The 21,879-nt window shown below is 35.3% G+C and overlaps 2 protein-coding genes and 2 non-coding genes across 6 annotated transcripts; all 4 read right to left on the bottom strand.

The window, feature by feature from the left end:
• Window positions 1-50: 50 nt before the first annotated feature.
• On the bottom strand, window positions 51-6,434 carry NEK6 (serine/threonine-protein kinase NEK5). Its single transcript, XM_011092007.3, has 14 exons — window positions 5,762-6,434; window positions 5,591-5,657; window positions 5,027-5,092; window positions 4,842-4,888; window positions 4,687-4,732; window positions 4,507-4,587; window positions 4,392-4,434; window positions 4,237-4,286; window positions 3,572-3,653; window positions 3,427-3,476; window positions 3,139-3,212; window positions 2,844-2,895; window positions 2,107-2,757; window positions 51-2,021 (listed from the first exon to the last, which is right to left on the bottom strand). The coding sequence occupies exons 1-14, from the start codon at window positions 5,860-5,862 to the stop codon at window positions 381-383; spliced, it is 3,051 nt and encodes a 1,016-aa protein (XP_011090309.1). The 5' UTR covers window positions 5,863-6,434; the 3' UTR covers window positions 51-380.
• Window positions 6,435-13,226: 6,792 nt separating this feature from the next.
• On the bottom strand, window positions 13,227-13,381 carry LOC148786848 (U4 spliceosomal RNA). Its single transcript, XR_016067605.1, has one exon. It is a non-coding gene; the product is annotated as a U4 spliceosomal RNA (small nuclear RNA).
• A 385-nt stretch (window positions 13,382-13,766) lies between these two features.
• LOC105171013 (receptor protein kinase TMK1) lies at window positions 13,767-18,388 on the bottom strand. 3 transcript variants are annotated; one of them, XR_848530.3, is made up of 4 exons: window positions 15,571-18,388; window positions 14,821-15,332; window positions 14,308-14,476; window positions 13,767-14,200 (listed from the first exon to the last, which is right to left on the bottom strand). XR_848530.3 is itself a non-coding variant. In XM_011092006.3 (3 exons), exons 1-2 carry the CDS (start codon window positions 17,984-17,986, stop codon window positions 14,827-14,829), a joined length of 2,922 nt encoding a protein of 973 aa, XP_011090308.2. In that variant the 5' UTR covers window positions 17,987-18,388; the 3' UTR covers window positions 13,767-14,476; window positions 14,821-14,826. The 3 variants fall into 3 exon arrangements, 2 of the variants coding, with proteins under 2 accessions (XP_011090308.2, XP_011090307.2); XM_011092006.3 differs by having other exon boundaries at window positions 13,767-14,476; XM_011092005.3 differs by lacking the exons at window positions 13,767-14,200; window positions 14,308-14,476 and having other exon boundaries at window positions 14,637-15,332.
• LOC148786847 (U5 spliceosomal RNA) lies at window positions 13,945-14,062 on the bottom strand. Its single transcript, XR_016067647.1, has one exon. It is a non-coding gene; the product is annotated as a U5 spliceosomal RNA (small nuclear RNA).
• Window positions 18,389-21,879: the final 3,491 nt, after the last annotated feature.

Genomic DNA, 21,879 nt, shown 5'->3' with positions numbered 1-21,879 from the left:
GTGATTACACCAATCAAACAACTAATATACAGTCCCAAGAGCAACTAGGGTGATAAATGAGATCTTCATCAAGCATATGACATTCATGTATTTCTTACAACCAATATGAAGCTCAACTTATCTCAAGATAAAGAAGATAGATTAGCAAGATGTTTTACAGAGTGCTTCCACATTTTGCTGGACTGGAAAAGAATATTGAATTATATAACACTATATACAACTGCTGCACTGAGAATAAAAAGAAAATTGAATAAAAGAAAGATCCAAAGGAAGGGTGAGAAAGTCACAAGTTTCAGTTTGCAAGGAGAAATGCTCTGAACTATATATTAAAAACTTCAACTGACAATCAAGAAAATTTGAGAGAAACTAGTACCATGGAATCACGAATGGCGGCCGCTCTCTTCGAGCATCATTCCTTTAAGGCTCTTAGCTAGCCAGATTGCTGTGTCCCTCGGAGAAACCTTTTCCTTGCCAAAAGGTTTCAGAACAACTGCAAGTTCTTCTAGCCTGCTCTGCTGAAGCAAATCGGCTGACAGTTCTAGTAGTCCTTCAAGTGCCTCTGCTCTTTGTCTGAAGGAATTGACGTCTAGAGTTTCCTTTGCCGGTGCTTCTTCCTGTGCCGGAGAAGGATTTGGTTTTGCTGGTTCGGAAGAATCCTGCTTTGCAACCATGGTGGGAGGATTCGTATCTGTCATGTCAATTTCCTTGGTGATGGGGTTTTCACAGAGAGTTGAAGTGGGAGTTGTATTTTCAGAGCAAGTAGATGATTTCGAAGCTGATGAAGAAACTGGATCTTTTACATCAAACTCATCCCTTACCACATTTATTAGCTTTCCAACATCCACCGTTCGCTCCATGTTTTCCAGTACTGGATGCTCAGTCCCAACTCGGAAACTACTGTGACGAATCACATGTATCACTTCATCATACACTGGGGGGAGATGAGCAGCGGCTGGTTTTTCGTTAACTGCATTTTGCACAATAAGTGCTTTGTCTGACAACAAATTCTTCTGGTTTGATGAAACAGGGGAGACGGTGGAAGAGGAATTCTCTGTTGCTGGGGAAACGAGTTTCTTCACCATGAACTTGTCATCGTTGTTGGATGCTGAAGTGAGGTTTGGATGTGCCACAAGATCAGGCCTACTGCTCGGACTGAGATCCGACTGGGCCGTGGGAGCAGGCCTACTGCTCAGACCAACAGCTGGTGCATCTTCTCTACCCGAAACTAAATCTTTGGTGTTCGGGGATGATGTCTCCATCTTTGCAGGGGAACTCATTTTGTGGTCACAAGCATTCACATCCATAATTTTATCATCCAACCGTTCTTGAAATGTTTCGGTGAAGCATACTGTAGATTTGCAGTTGTTCCCACGACAACCCTGCAAGGAATTTTCCAATCGTTCAGATTGTGATGAGGAAGGAGTTGAGCAGCTGCCCCTGGACTCATTAATTTCAACTTCAGCAGCTCGCTGTATGCTCATTTGGCAGTTAATTTCGTGATGTTCCCTAAGGCAATTTCCTGTCCCTTCTGGGGGAGAGGAGGAAGCCTTAATGGTTTCAATTTCGGCAGCTTGCTCATGAGTTTGAAGTATCTGCTCCGGCAAGCAAATAAAAGGAGTCGTTGCGTCATCAAGGAGCTCAAATCCATGGATAGATACTGAAGAGGACGCGGAATTGCTGCTCTCTGTTTGCATTCTCTTAGAACCTGGCCCTGCAGGCTTCTTGGAGTGCTGCATTATTTCCCTTGAAGTATGCGAATCATAGTTATAAGGCACTAATTTTGTAGGTTCAGGAGCCTGAATATCTATAGTACCAGTATTCGTATTATTATTCATGGCATTGGGAGTGTCACATCCCATTTGCCGCATCCGTCCAGGAAACGATGGTCTTCTAGCCAGTGTAGGAGGTGTTTTCTGTCTTATCCTCGTAGATCCTTCTTCAGCAATAGGCTTTACAGGACTGGAGAGAGGTATTCCATCGTGTCTGGCTCTTGACTTCGGAGGGGTTTCCATCACAGGTAACTACACAAATGTGTCATCATTATAACTCACCAGCATTTAGTCCAGAAGACACACACACACACACAGATATGAACTTTTTTCGTACCTGATGCTTCAGAGAATGCATCCCTTGTGCACGTTTATTGGAATCAGAGTTAGCCTTCACTGATGCAGCAACTGGTGCCTCTGAATTTCCCTTAAGACCATGACTAACAGGACCCGGTTTTGCGACCCTCGAAGATGCTTCGACAATAATTCTCTGGTTACTACCACCACTAGCTTTTGCATGGTTGCTTCTCATTGGAGAATTTTCTCTGTTTTTCCCTTCTTTCAGAGCCATCATAATATTTTTAATTGTCTTCGGCTGCTTTGTTTCATTGTTATTTCTCCGCTCCTCGTGCAGTGGCTTCCCAGCATCGCGTTCCTTGGTGTTTACAGCCAATGATTCCGTCTCATGGAGAGCCTCTCTCATCATAAGCTGCCCACATACAATATCATCATCAGCAGAAGCTGAGTCCGTATCGTTGGCTTTAAGGTCACAGTTCATGATGATGCCCGACCCGTTTCTCTCACACGACATTAAGCTGTCTCTGTCACTGCAAGAACTGTTGCTACTTTGGCTCTCGGCCATATTCTTTCTACCATCACGATTTGTTGAAAGAGGTTTCTCAGGTGAAGTGGCAGCAGACGGGTTATATGATGGACGGTACTGCTCGATGTAAGGCTGTAGATATGGGTGCTTCAGCAGTTCAGACGCCTGATCATTATCAAATCCAGATTATAAGGAGGTTGCTCTTTAAAGTAAAAACAAGAATTGTTGAACTGATATTTGTAGGTTCTTACACTTGATCGATGTTCAGGATTTTTCCTCAGCATGCTCTTGATTAGTGTTTTCCTGTTGAAACAAAATATATAAATCTTGTATCTTGAAAAAGTAATGCACTAGAAGCACATGAAGGGACTGAAGGAAACAGTAATCAGGTTACTACCATCAATATATAAGATCACTTCAAAGTGGTAAAAAAACACAAAGATAAGGTAAAACCCCAACTTTCAACCAGGTGACGTACACGGAGAAATTACTTAAGAAATTAAGTGCATAAAAATCATTCCGCCATAGAAGCATAAATTTACTTACAAGGCTGGGGAGTAACATGGAGGCAAAGGGCCGATGGATGATCGGTTAATCTTGCTTATTAATCCCGCCATGTCCTGAAATATGTAACCGCCAATTAAGGATAAGATCACTGAAAAATCAAATTAACATTGTGACATCCTAAAGCTCACATGCCAGGAGAAAAGAAAAAGAAAGAAATTTTCTTGAGGAGAGAAGAACCTTAGGTTCAATTGTTTAGAAATAATTCACAAAGAATAGAAACAGAGAGCAAAATATGCAACCAAAAATAAGGAGGACTGGAAATCTTACAAAAGCCTTGAATGCGGGACGATGAGCAGCCATTTCGTACATGCAGCACCCTGATTGACAGAGGAAGTATCTCAGATGGAAATCTCTGGAATTGAATATGACTCATCCTATCTTATCGAGAAGAGAAAATGAACTATTCACATACCAAGAGACCAAATGTCAGACTTAAACCCGTAAGGAATGTCAGCAAGTAGTTCAGGACACATGTAATTGGGAGTTCCAACAACCTGTGCATGAACAAGAAAATAACAGTGGGATCTCAGAAATCTTGCACAAACAAATGCACATACAGTGTTCTTTTGGTTGAAAAAAGCTCCTACTGCTGCATGACATGCAAGTTAGTAACAACGAATAACGTAGATCATATAAAATTTTGGATTTATGGATTAAACACAATTCCAGCAAGCAATTTCTGTTTTGAAAACCATTTCCATCTTCTTTGTCTCTCCTTTAGAATAAATCATTTTCCAGTACTCTTAGGACTGTGTCAATGGCATTTATGCAGCACCTGGCCTAGGACTAAGTATTAAGCATTCTGAATTATCATGAAAATAAGCTCTTGAAATTAACTGTTTATCCACCAAAGGACTTGTACATCATTATATGTGAAGAGTACGGTTTTCCAATGCTCTAACTTCACTCTTGGAAACTTCTGAACAAATATTTTGCATTCAAATTCTGTTGGTAAAATTTATCTTTAGTGATTCCAACAAAACAACCAACAGACAAGTAAATACATCGTTTTCATTATTTTACAAGCATAACTTGACCAAGGAAAAGGGATGGATTTTATGCATATTAACCACATACAGAAGAAGCCAAATCATCTGCCTTCAAAGTTTTAGCAAGTCCAAAATCACCTGCTCAAAAGGAAAGTCAAAGAAGGAAAAGACAATCATCTTCAGAGGCTCCCATCAAATATGTAAAGTCTTGAACTGAACAAAAGAAAATATTAGCAAGCTTACCTAGACGGACATCTTGATCTTTGGTAAGAAAGATATTGGAGCACTGGCAAGAAAGGATGAATTTAAGATAACATAGAAACTATAGCAAAGAATAACACCAGTACTGGATGCTTACTTTGAGGTCACGGTGAAGAACGAAATTGGAATGCAGATAGTCAACTGCCAACAACAGTTGAGTGAACCACTTCAACAGTTTCTGCAAAGGTTGATGATTAAAGAGAAAAGATCATTTTATCAATCAACTAATGCAAAAGAATGAAGAAAATAGTAATTCTATCAATGGCAAGACTCAAACCTCCTCAGGGAAGTACTGGCCGTTGGCTTTTTTCATCAATTCAGCCCTGTTGCATTTCAACGTTCAAATGCTCATAAACATTAGGAAACAAAACTACTTATAAGATTAAAAAGTACAGCACTTTCCACTTAAAATTGCATATATACAACACTTACATGTCACCGCCCTCACAGTAGCCAGTAACTATGCAAACATAGCAACCCTGCTTCAACATTTCACATTTGACAACAAAGTGCTCAGTGGGGAAATTAGAGACCTATAAAGTCTTTATTTAACCGAAACAAAATCAATCATGCAATCAAATGACAAACCAGCAAGTAGAGGTATAAGGGAAAATTACCTTCTCTACCCAGGCTTCCTTGAACTCAACAATGTAAGGATGTTGTATGCGTGCAATTAATGCCATCTGCAGATTTGAAATAGCCAGAAACCTCTTTTCATTTTCAAGCACTATTTCATACTGGAAATTGCATATTGTGCAATTACGACACATGAGCACATTCAAGAAGACCAAAATAGCAATAAATTCCAACTTGATAATTGCCACTCCTAAATGCCAAAAATAGAACTGAGGAAATTGCAATCCTTGTTTATGCCACCAAAATTTACTTGGCCCACCGACTAACCATTCAGACTATTAACGTGAAATTCCAAACTAATCATACATCACTTCTTAATGATGCTAAAGCAAACTCAGACTACAATAAGCAAGATCCCGGAACAGAAACAATGATATCAAATAGGTACAGGAACACCAAACAGAAAATGAACTCTCCAAAAATAAAGGAAACCATTTATCAAAGAAAAAAAAGCAGAGTTGAGATCATTTTTAATATAAAAAATTTATCAAACTGCGAAAGTGAAATGAAGTCCGGGGAAATTTATATAGAAAATATCAATGTACCTCTTGATGAGCTGATCTCCGGCAGCGTTCTGTTTGTCGAGCCAATCGAATCTTCTTAAGCACATACCTATATTTGAGTACCCGGAATCAGAAAAAGAAGGCATGAAGATCACACATTTTTCCATAAATTGACACCCATCATTCAATAATATTCAGAAATCAATATCATACTTTTTCCTCTCCAACTTGTGATTAACCAAAATGGCTGCACCAAATGCTCCACGCCCAATCTGCTCCATGATCTCATACTGCTCCATTCTGGATTCCATCATTCACCAACCTCGAAGCCCAAATCACACTTCCACTATATCCCAATTCTTGATTCACAAAACAGACACCCCAGATAAGTGTAATCCCGCCAACTCCACTCCCCGAAAATCTCACTACATCAATTCCTCATACATAGAAATCCCAGAAAACAGCAATCTTGGTCGCTCTAACCACTGAAAAATCTCCCCAAGTCAACTGCCCAAAAGTAGACAAGAAAATGGAATGACATTAACCTAATCTTTGGATCTCCTGCCTCTTATTCTCCCCATTCGTAGATCAATTCCGAACAAAACACCCATTAACATAAACTTCACAATAACTACAGAAACAAACAAAAACGAGCACTAAATTCTTGGAAATGAAGCAACCCCAAGAATGGAACAAAATTCAACGAACCTAGGCTTTTGGGCAATCAAGAAATGAGGAATTCTTTATAGTTTTAACCCAAAAAAACAGGATTAGCTGAAGTTTCTGTCCGGGTTTTGCTTTTTTTTCTTTTTCCCTCTTTTCTTTCTCAGGGGTTACTGCTAAAGACTCTGATCTGCGGAGAACAGATTAGTGTATTTGATTTCACTTAACTGCTAACAAGAGTTGGTGGTTTAGCAGTTAATCGTAGTTAGGTTGGGGGGGGGGGGGGGGAAGGGTAGGGGTACCGTGGGGGGTTGAGTTGATGTTACAACTTCCAACTAATTCTTCCTGTCTTCTTCAGTCCAAATGGCTAAGGGAGAGAGCTATTCACTGCAACAGGCCTACAATATCTTCTGTGAGCGGTCAATCAGATGACAGGGATTTTTAACCTGAAAAATGGAGTGTCTGGAAATGTTCAAAATAAGCAGCTTATAAGCTTTAAGTGGGTTGGATGTAAGAGCTTGATGACCATCTTTGCAAATTATTCCGTAATTTGATTACTCAAATTAAAATTTATTTTTTTAATAAATTTAAGATAAACTTTTTAATTTTTTGGGGATTTTAAGATTTTAAATATGTTATTCATATTTTATTTTTTCCAAAGCTTATATTCTGGATTCTTTCTTTAAGTATTATATCCCATTTTATAAGAATACGACATGCACTTTAAATATATATCGATCTAGACTGATACAAATTCCATCGTTTCAAAAATTAAATGCATACACCTTAAATATTTCATTCTAATATTTATATCATAACAATCACAGTGGAGAAATTTTTGAATATGTCAAATATAAAAATAGCAAATAATATTAAACCACGGAGTACCAATACAATACAAAGTTTTAATTAGTGGTGTATTTTAATTGTTAAAATTTTAAATTCACGAATTCTCTGTATCTCTAATATTATTTGTGTCTGTGTAATGCTATCATATACCTCATATTGCTTGCAAGCCAGAAAATTTGAATGATTTGTACATTTCAAAGTCCCATCTCCTTAACAAGACGTCTTTTCAAGAATAAGCTCATGATGAATTATGAAATCACATAGAACAATACCCCATGTAATTATGTCAGATATCATATTTTTTAACACCATTTATGAGACAAGGTCATACGATCCTAGTTGAAGGGGTAAATGATATTATCTCGTGTATTATGTCAGTTGCAGATGAAAAATTTGAACGACTTATAAGTTCATTGTTTTATCCACATAATGATCCGTCATTTCAAGGATAAATTTGCGAAGCCCACGAAACCAAAGCCAACAATACATTACACAGGTATTGATAAGGTATCAATCATGTTATCATACTGTGTCATTATTTTTCCTCTTCTAAACGAGACACATTTTCAAAATAAAATTATAAAATTCATATAAAATTAAAACGAAAAATAACTGGTAATATGAAATACTGATCACGTTGCATCGATTTGAAACACATCATTCAATGATGAGGAAAAATTTCCATTTGGTTGAAGGAAAAAAAAAAAAAAAAAAAAGGGAGTGGCTAATGTTGAGTGTGCTAACTATTCGCCGACAAGTCCGAGCTGGTTCTCAAGATTTAAACTCAAAGACAATGGGAGCTGCTCAGTGGGACCAAGGCCCATCGTAGCCGTCAACTACAGACCTAAAAACTTAATCCTGGCCGTCATTCGGACAATAATTGGCCCATTTCATTACTCAATCCCAGTGAGGAGCTCAGACTCAATTCTACTCTTCAATCATTGTCAAAGTACTGAAGTTGTGCAGCTGCCAAAATAATATTCCTCCTAAATTAGTTAATTCAATTATAAATATTATTTATTTATTTTTAAATATAAAATGAGCCTTCAATCATAAATATACAGCTGCCCAATAATTAATCGATTTTGATTAATTTTATAGAAAAATGGGCCAAAATTCAAATATAAAGTAGGAATTTATATCATCGAGTCGCGCGTCCTTGTTGATAATAATAAGAGATTTTTGCACAAAGATATTGAGTTTTTGTAATTGAAATTTATAATTTTATTTCAAAAAAACATCTATTAACAATCAATCCTATCAGCATACAGAATTATATTAAGTCAAAAATCATTGGACGCTAATACAATCCCATACTGAGTAGACAAAAGTAGAGGTTCGAGGATCAAAATTTATTTTTTTTTTTACCACTAATAAAATTATAATAAGTACTTTCTTATTGTAATATATACATAAAACCAATCATATTAGAAATCAATGTTGAGTGATCGTTGGTGCAGAAAAATTCATCAAACCACGTAAAATTATGCATCTGATATTTATTTATGCACATTGTTACAATGTCTCAAACAATTTCATAACAAAGATCCAATTCGTACGAACAACATCAAAAGATGTAAACATGTATTTTTTTTTTTTATTACGATTGAATGTCTGTTTGTTTGATACATTATTTTACTTTTAACGAGAATATGGTCGTATTTATGTCCTGCAAAAAAATATTTTGTGGGAGTTTCAGAATTTATTTGCAGCTCAAAGACCTAATTTTCATGTGATATTGAATAATAATATTGAATATTATGAATGAAGATGAAGTAAAATGATGATATTATGTATATAATAAAGTATATAAATTGTAGTTTAAATAATATTTAAAGTGGAGGGATGATGGTTGAATGCGCATAAATGTAGCGTAATTATGGTGGTATTAATAGGATAGGGTGTCATCCCTCATCGCTGTATTGCAGTGGCGCAGCACGTGCTTCTGTTAGGTATTGCTCCCCTGGATAACATGTCATATGCACGTGCCACGTGCCTGTTTTACAGGTTTCCGGTCAACTATCTCTCCACACTCAGAGTTAATGGAATAAAAACCGTATCTTCTTTCGCTGCAAAATATATTCCTCATTTTTCTTAAAAAAATAGCTAAATTGACAAAAAAGAAAAGATAAAAAATTATTGAAATTGTCGAGTGTAGACCGATACAGAGGACAAGATTCTAATTCAAATCGAGTTTGATCGAATTAAAATTGATTATTTGGCAAGTGAATGTACTATTGTGTGGTTGATGTACAATTCAAATAAAGTAACAAATCACATAGCAAATATATCACGATTTTTTCGTGATTGATTTGATTCGATTGAACTAAATCTGGGTTATAATTTCTTCATCCTACATTAGAAGTAAGAAAAGACGCATATCATCTTATTAAGTTAAAAGAATACAATATTAAATTTGAAATGCGTTGAGAATGAATTTAGACTATAGTAAAACGCAAGGTCTAAGCTCATGTATGCGTTGTGCCGTCCGATCAACTTGGCACATGTACGTTAAGCCTTCCATTTGACTTGAGATTCGATGTAAGTATATATATGTCCTTCAAGAGAAAATTTGATTTATTTTTATATTTATGTATGTAAGCGGCATAGCAACTAGGTGATGACTATAGCGCACAGTTATTGTTAGTGTATCAACATGTTGTCCGAACCAGTGCATATGTTCTTTCATGCACACACCCACCATATTCACGCACACACGCAAATTCAAACACAGAATCTCCCATAAGAAAGTTTGAAATCTTAAAAAAAAATATTGATACAATCAACATCTTGACATTATAATTAAAAAAATAAAAATTTTAATTTTTGCGTCGAATTAACTAATAGAAAACTATAGTACAGATTAATTTTACTAACAAATAATTGGATTGAAATATTATAAGTAATTTGAGTTCCTAATTTACATAAAACTGAGTGAATAATTGGCAACTGGCGCTACAAGTTGGTAAAGGAGCAGCGAAGCGCACGGTAGCGGTAGGGGGACGAGGGCTAATCATGCATACGTGGGCCGACTTATCATTTTTGCTTCGACAACACTATATCGTCGGTTGGCGTTCTCTATCATGCGCACATGGTGTTCCGCAACACCACGTAGTCTACCTGGTTTTTTCCAAACATGGATCATTAAACAGTGTAAATAATATAATGTCAATTATATAATTTGGATGTAGCTCTACTTTTTACCATAAGTATCTGTATCTATAATATATATTATTGAGGAGAGTCTTTTGACGTGGATTAGATTTTTGTCTTTAATTTTTATTTTATTTTTTATTTCGTTTCACACATATAAATTATATGTATAAAATCTTTTTTTATATAAGATTGATGGCGTTATATTTATACATGCGATGTGTATATGAAAAAATAAAATAAAATATGTAATGTGAATTGAAATAAGAAATTCAATTCGCTCAGTGTGGTCTGTTTGACGATTGGGTTTGAGCAACCGTGAGAGGTTGTCGGTCTTTATAGACGTCGGGTGTTCCTCTACAGATCTGACTCTCTGAGCCTTATCTTTTTTTTTTTTTTACTGTTTTTGTAGTATTATTAATAGATCTGTAAATTTATTCTTTACATTGTTTAGATATGTTTATATTACCTATTGTTCTGTAATACTTAAGGGTTTGTCATGACCCACTATTTCTGTAATAGTTGAGTTAGGGCTCTGTTTTGGGCTCGCTACTGAAGGGTCTATATCCAACAGTGTATTTTAGTCGCTAGGATTATAATAGTAATGCTATCAAGCGTTTCATATCAGTTACAGATAAAAAAACTTACGTAGCTTATAAAGTCTCATTTTACTAGCGAGACGCTTTTTTTAGGACAAAATATAAGATCTGTATGAAGTCAAAGTAAATATGGCACCAAAAGCTGCATCACTTGGTGTTGTTTATGATAATGATGCCGTTTATCTATTCCAAACCCCTTAATTAAGGGGATTGATAATGCTAGTATGTGTCACAGATCGATTGCAAATGTAAATTTGAGCTGTTTATAAGCCTGTTAGTTAAATAATGTGCATATATGTAACTGAATGATGTCAAAAGAATTGCAAATAGCATGATAACCTTTTTCCCTCACCTTGTTTTCTGGAGCACTTTCATTAGGACAACACACTACTAGTGATTTCAATTATGATTGTAGCTCTTTTGTACCTTAGTTAATCAAATAATTAAATGAAATGTTACATCAATATGAATAACAGACTTTACACTCTCATTAATTGTAAAAAGATGGGCATTATATTTGAAAATTTTTAATCTTTTTTTTGAATAAGCAAAATGAGAAAGTAAGGTGACAATATGCAATTCAACCATGAGCGTATTATATCATCAGTCTATTCAAAATTAAAATTTTAAACCGTCGACAGTAAATACAGATCGTGAGAGGTCAGTACGTAAGCTTATCACCATCAAATACTTTGAAAAAAGTTCCAAACTCATATATTTGGTTTGACAGCATTCGATCCTTAACCACTCGATCATAATGTTTACGATTGTAAGAGATATATTTTACTTTATTGAATTTGCTTTGCTTTTTCATTGTACCATAATAAAATAGATCTCATAATCTTTACACACTTGGAGTCTATATGTTAAATGAAATTGAAGTATTTGAAGTAGAAAATTCAATAAGATAATTTAGTCTTTATATGTCATTACACTATTGTGTGGTATGATCAATTATATATCCATTTGACCCCACATAACATAATTTGCCATTAGGACATTCTAATCAATTAATTTCACTATTTGTAAACAGATAAATTATCAATCAAGATCACCAAATTATACAATTGTGGAATTTCATATGTTTGATTATCTTGAAGATATATAAAAAGGCATAAGAGAAAAAGTTAAAACCCCACCAATTAGCACAAGAAATCATGTCACTTTTTGGTAATCAGGAAAAACAAAAATATTACAAAATTTCACTTTTTGCTCCTAAAAATCCCCAAAAGAAGAACCATTAAGAAGGGAATCAAATCATTAAAGTTGAGAGCAATGTCCAATGATGATATTTTTTAGCCTCTCATCTTTAAGCATGCCTCTTTTATTAATGTCTAGACTAATTACTGTGACAAAAAATTTAGTGATAGTATTAAATATTTATTAACCATAATTTTTTATTTTATTCATAGAATTTTGATTAACAATGATTATTATCAATAATTAGTGATTACTAAAACAATATTATAAGAGTCTTGGTGATACTTCCAAAATAATAATAATGATAATAATAATAACAATACTAATAATTAAGTAACAATAATTTTTATATGCTGGTTGAGAATGGGCTTGAGCCCATTAAAATGCATAGTGACATATATTGGCCTAAATATAAAGTTTTATATCTAATGTGAATTTTTAATAATAGCAGATGTTGTATTAGAAATACATATAACATAAATAATTTCTTGGGCCTATGTTAGAATGGGCTAAGCCTAATCTTTATGTGGGCTTTGATTTAGACATTCCAAACGTCCAAATCACATTTTGAGGAGTAATTGATCGCTTAGGCCCGAGAAGAGGCCGGCTCCAAAGTGAAATCATTTTTGGTCCAAAGAAATGAAAATGATATTGCTCTACGTTTTGATAAAAAAATATTTGTTAAAAAGACCAAGAAAAAGAAAAGCATGAGAAAATAGATACTAATAAATATAAAATTGAAATGATTTTCAGCTGTAACTTAACATACTAATAAAACTCATTACAAATTAATATAATCAACAGATACTGATCCCGATTGAGGTCGACTTGAAAACTAGCCAAATCATGGATTCAATACTAGAAACTTGAGAAAATGAGCAGACATTGGGTCCGCGGGTCTTCAGCTAAAATCATTTAATGACTGAATCAATTCGTGTATGCGATAGAAAGGATATAATAAGTATACATAATTCTCTTGAAATTAACATACCTTGAGCCTAAGTTGTTTGGAAGTATTTATAAGAGTCAAAAGTTCCTACTTATACGAATCCATGTGTTGAAATCTCTTCTTTCCAAATATCCCAAAACAAAGGGGGGGCCGAAATGTCACTGTCAGTTCTCTAGGTTGGGTGGGAGTGAGTACCGACTAGTCGAACTACAAGTAAACTGCATATTTTGTTAGTTAGTGCAAAGCTTTGAACTAGGAGATGTAAGGCTTTACCCTCATTAGAGGGAGCCCTTCCAGAAATTCTCAAAGGCCTGAGCCAAACCCAGGCCTAAGAGGGGGTTTGGAAATAGTTTTCAACCAGCAATAGACGCGCCTCGGTTAGAACCTCACTAGCTGCGTCATTGCCCCAAGCGCAAAGATGATTTTCTTACTTCAATCATTCCTCTTTAAATTCTATTTCACACTCATCTATTTGATAATTATTCGATGTGGGAGGAATCTTGCCGACGGCAAATAACCCACAACTGTGTGTGTTGCATTGGTCATCGTGAGAGCAAAATCCGAAAGGGGAAAACACAAAACTCGAAAGGCATTTAGTTGAACTTATAGGATATTGCAAAGTGTTTCATAAATTTTCTAAAGAAAATAACTTTTAAAATTAAAAACAAAATGTTGAGAGCTTACGAAGTTCTTTTAAGAAAATTTCGGAGTTTTCGACTTATTTTTCAAATTCTTAACAAATTTTTACTCTTTTCTTCAAATCAATTACAAATTTTCCATGAACAATAGATTATAAGGTCTATAATTTTATTTTATCCAAACAACATTTATTTTTTAAAATATAATCGAATATCTTTGAGTTCAGAAGATATAATATAAAATTACAAAACCATGAAAGAAATATTATGAATAAACTACAACAGCTAATATTGGATTCGGAAGAATACTAAATAAAAATTAATAAAAACTGGATTGTTGGGGCCTTATCCAAAGGAAAAGGACCCTCCAAAAAGTGGCGTATGCTGCTTGAATTGCGGCGAGCACACGGTATTCTTTAGTAAAAGGCGAAAGAATAGTTCGCTATGGGCTCACCGCGCAGCTGCGTGAGTTTCTACATCGCTTCTCCCCTTCAATTTATTAGCCTCACCCTCAAGTCCGTCCTGTTCCCTCTCCATGTGGGATAGATAGTTGTCCGGGTTCTGACTAAAATATGATGCCCTCTTCTCCTCCATTTGCACTCTTCAATAATTTACAAATACAGAACATAAGTAATTACATGAATTATTTATGTAGGGTCGACCACTTGGGCCGATCTCAGGTGGGCAAGTTCAATGGAGGTTGCCAACCATATTGATGTGTGGTTGCGGTTCCTACTTCATCCTTGCTTGGTGTAGGAGCCTTTCTTCTTTTCATTACTTGGTGCTTAATATATGAGCCGAGTGGCCTTCGCAATTCATATCACTTTCCTACTTTACAACAGACTGGTTTACTGCCAAGAGGCTATAATCGTTGAAGCTACAAGAGTTATGTAAGTTTTCATTATTACACAAAGAATAATGACATTTTCATATTCAATAAGTTAGCATGCAAGGTGTAGTAGGGGTGGTCGGGGAGAGGGAACAGTTTGTACTAAGCATGCCTTACAAATGCTGATTAACAAATACACAAACGAAAATACACAAGTCCAGGGAAAATACTTCATACATTTGCTCTGTATCTACATTATAATATTAAGATCACCTCAACTATATGATCATAAAGCGTGCAAACAACCACAATTTACATGATGGGATCATGTTTATGAAGAAAACAAGCAATTTATTATCAGATCACAACAGACAATTTTACCAAAACGCTACCTTCACTTAACGAGCATCAGCAGAAGTGAAAGAATCTGCAAATCCTGACGGCTTAGCCGGGATGCTTCCCTTGCTGTCCTGACTAGTGCCACTGAAATCTTGGGTCTCCGCTTCTTCTTGCCAGCCCTTCAGCATTTGTGGAAGAGGCAATGCCATGTTGATGCCTGAAAACTCATCTGTCTCCTCATATGGTTTCCATTTCTCGACCAATTGAGCTAGCGCATTTACGGCGTGTCCCATGTCCGGGCGGTGATTTGGATCCCGTGCAGTGCAATGTCCAGCCAATGCTGCTATAGAGTAAATAGTTTCGTAAATGTCTTCTTTTGCATCAAGAGCTGGATCGATGGAAGCAATAAGTGACTCTTTGTTGGATTTAATCTGCCAAAACCACTCAGCTAAGTACCGGTTTTCCTCAGGACGTTGTTCATCAAGTGCCACTAGTCCCGTCAAAAGTTCCATTAATACCACCCCGAAGCTGAAGACATCGACCTTTGTGGTAACTTTTCCAGTCACTGAAGCGGAGACGAGACACATGAAACCGAGGAGAACAGTGAGAGATTGATAATAAGATGAAACAAGAAAAACTCAAAGGATCAGGTTCACATTGTAATATAACACAGTTGTTCAACAATATATAAAGCAAGCTTTGTAATATCATTGCAAGTCCTAATTATTCCACCATTAGGATCAACAACAAAAGTGTGGCTGGGTTTTGCTCATTTATCAGACAGTTCAAGAATGTTTCTTTACCCGCATATTCAGGTGCAAGGTATCCAAAGGTTCCAGCCAGCCTAGTTGCAACCGACCTCTCTCTGTCAGGTGCCAACTTCACCAATCCAAAGTCTGAAACTTTTGCCCTGAAATCATCATCAAGAAGAATATTCGATGATTTCAGATCACGGTGTATAAAGCTCTGATGTGCCAAGGTGTGGAGATATTCCACTCCTCGAGCAACATCAAGAGCAATGTTAAGCCTTCTTGTCCAGGATAAGGGCTCCAAACCTAGACTCTTCCAACGGAATAGATGTCTACTCAGAGCACCTTGAGGCATATATTCATAAACCAAAAGCCTCTCATTTCCTTCGACAGAGTACCCCAAAAGGGATACAAGATGGCGGTGCCGGACCTGCGAAAGCACAGCAATTTCTGATTGGAATTCATCCAATGCTTTGTTACTCATGGCCCCAACTACCATTCTCTTTACTGCTAGTTTAGTTCCGTCTTCCAGCTCACCCTTGTAAACTACTCCAAAACCTCCACGTCCAAGCTCATTTTCTTGTGCAAAATTGTTGGTCACCTTGCGAAGGACCTGAAGAGAAATGAGGAGGTTCCCAGCCTCAATCACCTGACCGTTCTCCAATCCGTCACTCATGGTACCACGTCCAGTTTGAGCTTCCAAGGCAGAGCCATCTACTACAGCAATCTTCACTGTATTATCAGGATCCGGTGAATCTTTAGGATGAATCACAATACTGGAAGGAGGATTTTTTGTCTCTTTTCTCTTGCGAATGCAGTAGAAAGTCAAAAAGACTGCAAAAAGTGTAAAAACAGTGGAACCTGCAGCTGCAGCTGCTATAACCATCACTCTAGATTTTGTTGAATTTGTGGGGTTTTGCTGCTCATTTACTGCACTGGTTGGATGAGGACTTGAATTAATAGCTGAAGACGGAGAATCTGCCGGTGGCTGTTTACTGTCAACAGATGGACGATTATCATTTGGCGGCGATTGTGGACTGTCATTTGGAGAAGGGGGAAGAGGTGGTCCAGCATCTGGTGACGGAGACTGCTCAGGTGCTTTGGCTTGAAATTTTGCATTATCATCAGTTACTACTCTCACTCCATCACGGAATCTTGGCAATGGTGGCTCAAAATTGTTCCCACTTAAGTTCAGCAATCTCAGTGATCTGAGCTGAGTCAGATTTGCAGGGACCGTGCCATGTATATTGTTTCCTTCCAAGTGAATTTCAAGGAGTGAAGATAAGTTCACCAGTGAAGGACTAAGTGTGCCATTAAGCCCAAGCTTTTGCAAATTTATGACAGAAACTTGGTTCCTTGAGTTACAAGTGATCCCCCACCAAGGGCCACTACAAGGATCATTGCCTGTCCATGCAGAAGCAAGTCTTACCGGATAATTCAAACCATGAAGGAAATCTATAAGCGCACTGACTTCAGGAGCACATTGTTCGCCAGGAGCCAATTGACAGAACGAATTCGATTTGTAAGAAACATTTGCAGCTTTGAACTTAGGTATCGGACCCATGAACATATTATTGTTCAAATCCAACAGATCAAGTTTCATATCAGCCAAGCTTGATGGGATCAGACCGACTAGCCGATTTCTGTTGAGGTTGAGTTCCCTCAAGGACGTCAAACGCCCAATATCATCAGGAATCGATCCGCTAAACTGATTTCCATGGAGCCACACCATTGTTAACCCAACCATCGTACCGATTACATCGATTGGACCAGTCATCCCACCCCCATCCTGATCATTCAACCACAACATCTGCAACATGGAATCCTGAAAAGTGGATGGTATATTACCAGTCAACCTATTATACGCCAACTCCAAAGACGCAAGAGACGGCAACTTTCCGAAAAAATCAGGCACAGTACCAACTATATTGCAAGCTGAGCAAGAAAAATTCACCAACTGAGAACACTCTGCTAGCTCAGTAGGTATTGTCCATCCAGAACTTTGATTAAAGGGGTTACTATCCAAAGCCAACACACGAACATTACTAAGCCCATGAAAGAAATCAGCAGGAATTGCATCAAATTCATTAAAGTCCAAAAATGCAAATTCCAAGTTAGATAATCCACTAAAAGTAGGCAACTTTCCAGTGAATTTGTTCCTCTGAAAGCCAACATTGTAGAGTTTATCCAATTGATTCAAATTCTGGGGCAAAGGCCCCTCTAATCCAAGGCCCTGAACCTGAATCTGTGTGACTCTGCCATTAGAGCAGAACACATGAGGCCATGCAGGAGGGCCGCATGGATCATTTCCCTCATCAGGCCATTTCAGAAGCTCTGGATTTTCCAAACCATCTCTGAAATCACTCAGAATGTTGAAATCATTTTGGTCTGTAACACAACTAACACCTCCCACAAGGCAAACAAACAATCCGACAACAATGCGCACGAATTTCCCTGAATCAACTCCCATCTTCCATGTACTAACTACATCATAACAAGATTTCCACAGAAGCCCACATCTCCAATTTCCTCAGGAGCCCAAACAAAAGAGGCCCCCAAGCGAAAAACACAAAGAATATGTGCTCAGACCTCAAGAAAACATGGACAAACCTTGTTTCTCTACCGTGCATGCAAATTCAAGAATGCCCTGAACTTTCCTCCGGAGCAAAACGGTGATGGAAAAATGGGAATTTTTTTTTCCCAAGTTAAGAAAGAAGAGGGACATGTGGAAGTTGTCAGTACAGTTAATCTTTTTAATGGGTTTACAATGCTTTGCATTTGGATCAAAACCCTAAAACAAGTCTATGATGACTACTACACCTCTCTCTCTCTCTCTCTCTCTTCTCTTTTTCTCACTTCTGTTTCTTGGTTTTCTGTTCCCTTTTTGTTCTTTTGTGGGATGGTGTTTTTTTTCCCCGATTAATTCACATTATTCATTTTTTTTTCTTTATGTAATTTTATGATCATCTGGTGTGAAAAAGACCTGATATAGATACTGTGTCTGAAGTTGAGATTTTGGAGCTTTAATTAAATTAAGACAGTTGGTAATTATAGGCGTTTTTTTTTGGTGATTTATTATTCTGCCTAACATGTCTACAATGTGGTTGATGGATAGTGTAACCGAACTAGTAAATTGCAGCCGAAGTAGCAAAAGTCATTCATGTTGAATGCTTGTCGGCAGTGATCTTTTATCATATTTTAATATTAATTTAATTAACATGTATTTTTTCTAAAAAAAATAAATTGTATAATTAAATAAAATTACACTTTAAAAATGAATACACATATCATACACGCATTGATATGACATCATTGTATAATATTAAAATAAAACAGAAAATTCTTCACTTAAACTTGGATAATATACTCAAAAAATCTAATTTGAGAATTTTAAGATTGGAAAATTTGCAATGTAGTCCTCTAAATATGGAGGATCGATAGTTTTAATCTTGTACGAATTTATTTTAATAATTTTGTTCTATATATTTAAAATTTTGCACATTAAGGACAAAGATAATAAAAAATTATCAAAATAGTAGGAAAAAATGCAACCAATTAAGTTGGCCCTGTGCATTTTTCTAATTATTTTAACAAATTCATGTTATTTATTTTCTTTAATGAAAGACATTCTTAAAATTACAGATTAAAATTGTCAAAATAATTTTTTACAAAATTAAAATTATCAGCCCATATCTTTGCTTAAATTACATTGATATGTTGACTGTGATAACAAGCTTACACTTCACAGTAACTATGACCTAGCTAGTCCGCAATTCCTAGTTAAAAGACAGTCGAAGTAATTGATATGCAAGTCCCTTTTTTATTTATTTATATTAAAGTAATCACATCAATATTAGGGTAAATTACATTCCATTCCTTTATATTAAATTTAATTACATGCATACCCTATAATTTTCATTAAATTATAAGTGCATCATTTGATGTCTACTGAAAGAAATAGTCCAATTTATTAGTTACCGTTAGATTTTTATCTATTTTATGTGGTGAAAACTGATCAAAATGCTCTCCTGAACTAAGAATTACAAATTTATTTATTTTTTAAAAATTTTATGAATTTTTTTATGGCTAAATGACTTTTTTTTATATAATTTTTTAAAATTTTGTCATCCATCTTGTTCAATTTGCTTATATTTTTCTTAAAAATATAATTATAGGAAAAACAAAATTGACAATTTCAAAACCCCCATTTAAGAATTACATAATTTTATCAAATATAAGGGAAGTATTTATAATTTTTAAATAACGAAAAAGTATTTCTGATTATATCAAACGAGTTTGTTATAATTTTTTTTTTTTAAAAAAAAAAGTTAAAATGTGGGGCCATAAACATTAGTAAACGAAGCTGCTTGAGCGGCGATAATTGTGGGAGTGAGCGGAGAAAGGTGAAAGCAGGTAGGTATTTTGTAATAATCTCACACACACACACGGACACGGGACCTTCATGTCTTCTTCTTTCCCATAATTATTTCTAATTTTAAATTAATTTTATTTTTATTATCCCAACTAAAAGAATCTAACCACCCTAAAATATTCATTTCGTTAAAGCTCGTCGCAACGCATATATACTATTTTAAGTCAAATTTAAAAGATATAAAATATTCTAAATTTTGTGCATAATTTTATTTTTTTTAGTTTTCGATCGGAATGTCACGCGTTTGAAAATGGTTGAGAATGTGAAGTTAATCATTTTATATAGATACGTAATAGATATAATTTTTTATAGTGATCAAATTGAATGTGAAGTTAATCATTTTATATAGATACGTAATAGATATAATTTTTTATAGTGATCAAATTAAATAATATTTCAATGAAAAAAAAAATGTATTAACTATTTTAGATTTATGGGGTTTGTTTGGGGAGACAGTAAAAATTGAGGGTCCAGAGTTGAGTTATGTTGTTGCCGACATTCTTCCTTTCCCTTGTCGGTGGCGAGAGAAATGATTTTCCCTCCTTTTTCTCCGCTTCCAAACACGCGCTAATCAAGCTTGGAGATTAAAGTAATACTACTTATTTATATTTCTCAAAATTCTCTTAAAATCTTTTCCTTAATTTCTTTTTTTTTTTATAATGGATAGATTATAATTATGTTGGTATTATAAATTTTAATTATCGATAATTAATATACGCCAATTTATCAATATTATCTATAACTATTATTATAGTAAATCAACAACCACTTATTTCAAAAAATAACCTGAATTTGCACAAGTAATCATCATTTGTAGCTATTATTGAGTGAAAATAAGAATGAGGAAGTGAAATGACAAAAGAATCCATCAAATTCTTGATATAAGGTGTTTTTGCAACAATTAGTCTGAATTGGCCTCAAAATAAGTAAGGTTATATGTGGATTGATAAAATTTGGGATTATAGATTTCTAATTTATAATAATAAAATTTTTGAATTTATTTAAATAATTCTAAACTCAAAAAATTTCAACGTAATAATGATTATATGAAATTATTATTTATAATTTAATAATTAGTAAAAAAATACATTGAAATATTAAATAATATATTGAGATAATAATTGTCAGCATCAGGAGAGCCAATAATTAAAATACATATTGTTGAGAAAAAGCAAGGCAAAGAAACATCACATTGATCACAACACATGAGAGAAAAGAACAACACATGAATAGACAACATAACGAGGTAAAGTGAAACTGTGCAGATTCTTCCAACGCCCCATCTTCATCTTTCTCTCAGGTCCGGAGACCCATAATCATTACACACACACCCCACCCACCCCTAGCCATAGAATTGGTGATGACTTTGGGGTGAATTTGTATCCACATAAGTTATCAATCGTCAAATTACGTATAATATCATCATTATCATTCTGTATCCACTAAAAAATTAACAGTTTATGTTATTACAAATTCATATGGACGACAACAATATTATCATGCTCATGTAATTACAAATTCACACGAACATGACATTGAATATCATCATCATGTGTTAAATATCAACAATTTACAGCTTATGTAACTACAAATTCACGTGAACGGAGCACTAAATATCATGATCATGTGTTAATTGGACGATTTTCACTAATTACAATTCACATGGTCCGAGAAGCATTACTACTTTTGTTACACTTTAGATTTGGATTCTCTAAAGATTTGCAGAATTTAATGCTTACTTCACCAGCCCGTTTCTCTTCTTTGTAAGAGAAACTTGAAACAAATCTTGTTAACTTGTAATATTTCTATAAGCAATTTATAGGTCATTTAAAAAGACATGTTTTAAAATTTAAAAGATACCAAAATCTTATTTCTAAAGTAAATTCGTGAAGTGTTGGGATAAATATGGTCACGGAACTTTCACTAATGAT

The sequence above is a fragment of the Sesamum indicum genome, linkage group LG9, assembly GCF_026168435.1.
Source record: "Sesamum indicum cultivar Baizhima isolate 11 linkage group LG9, ASM2616843v1, whole genome shotgun sequence".
Lineage (NCBI taxonomy): Eukaryota > Viridiplantae > Streptophyta > Magnoliopsida > Lamiales > Pedaliaceae > Sesamum > Sesamum indicum.
This window is presented reverse-complemented; position numbering and strand designations above follow the sequence as displayed.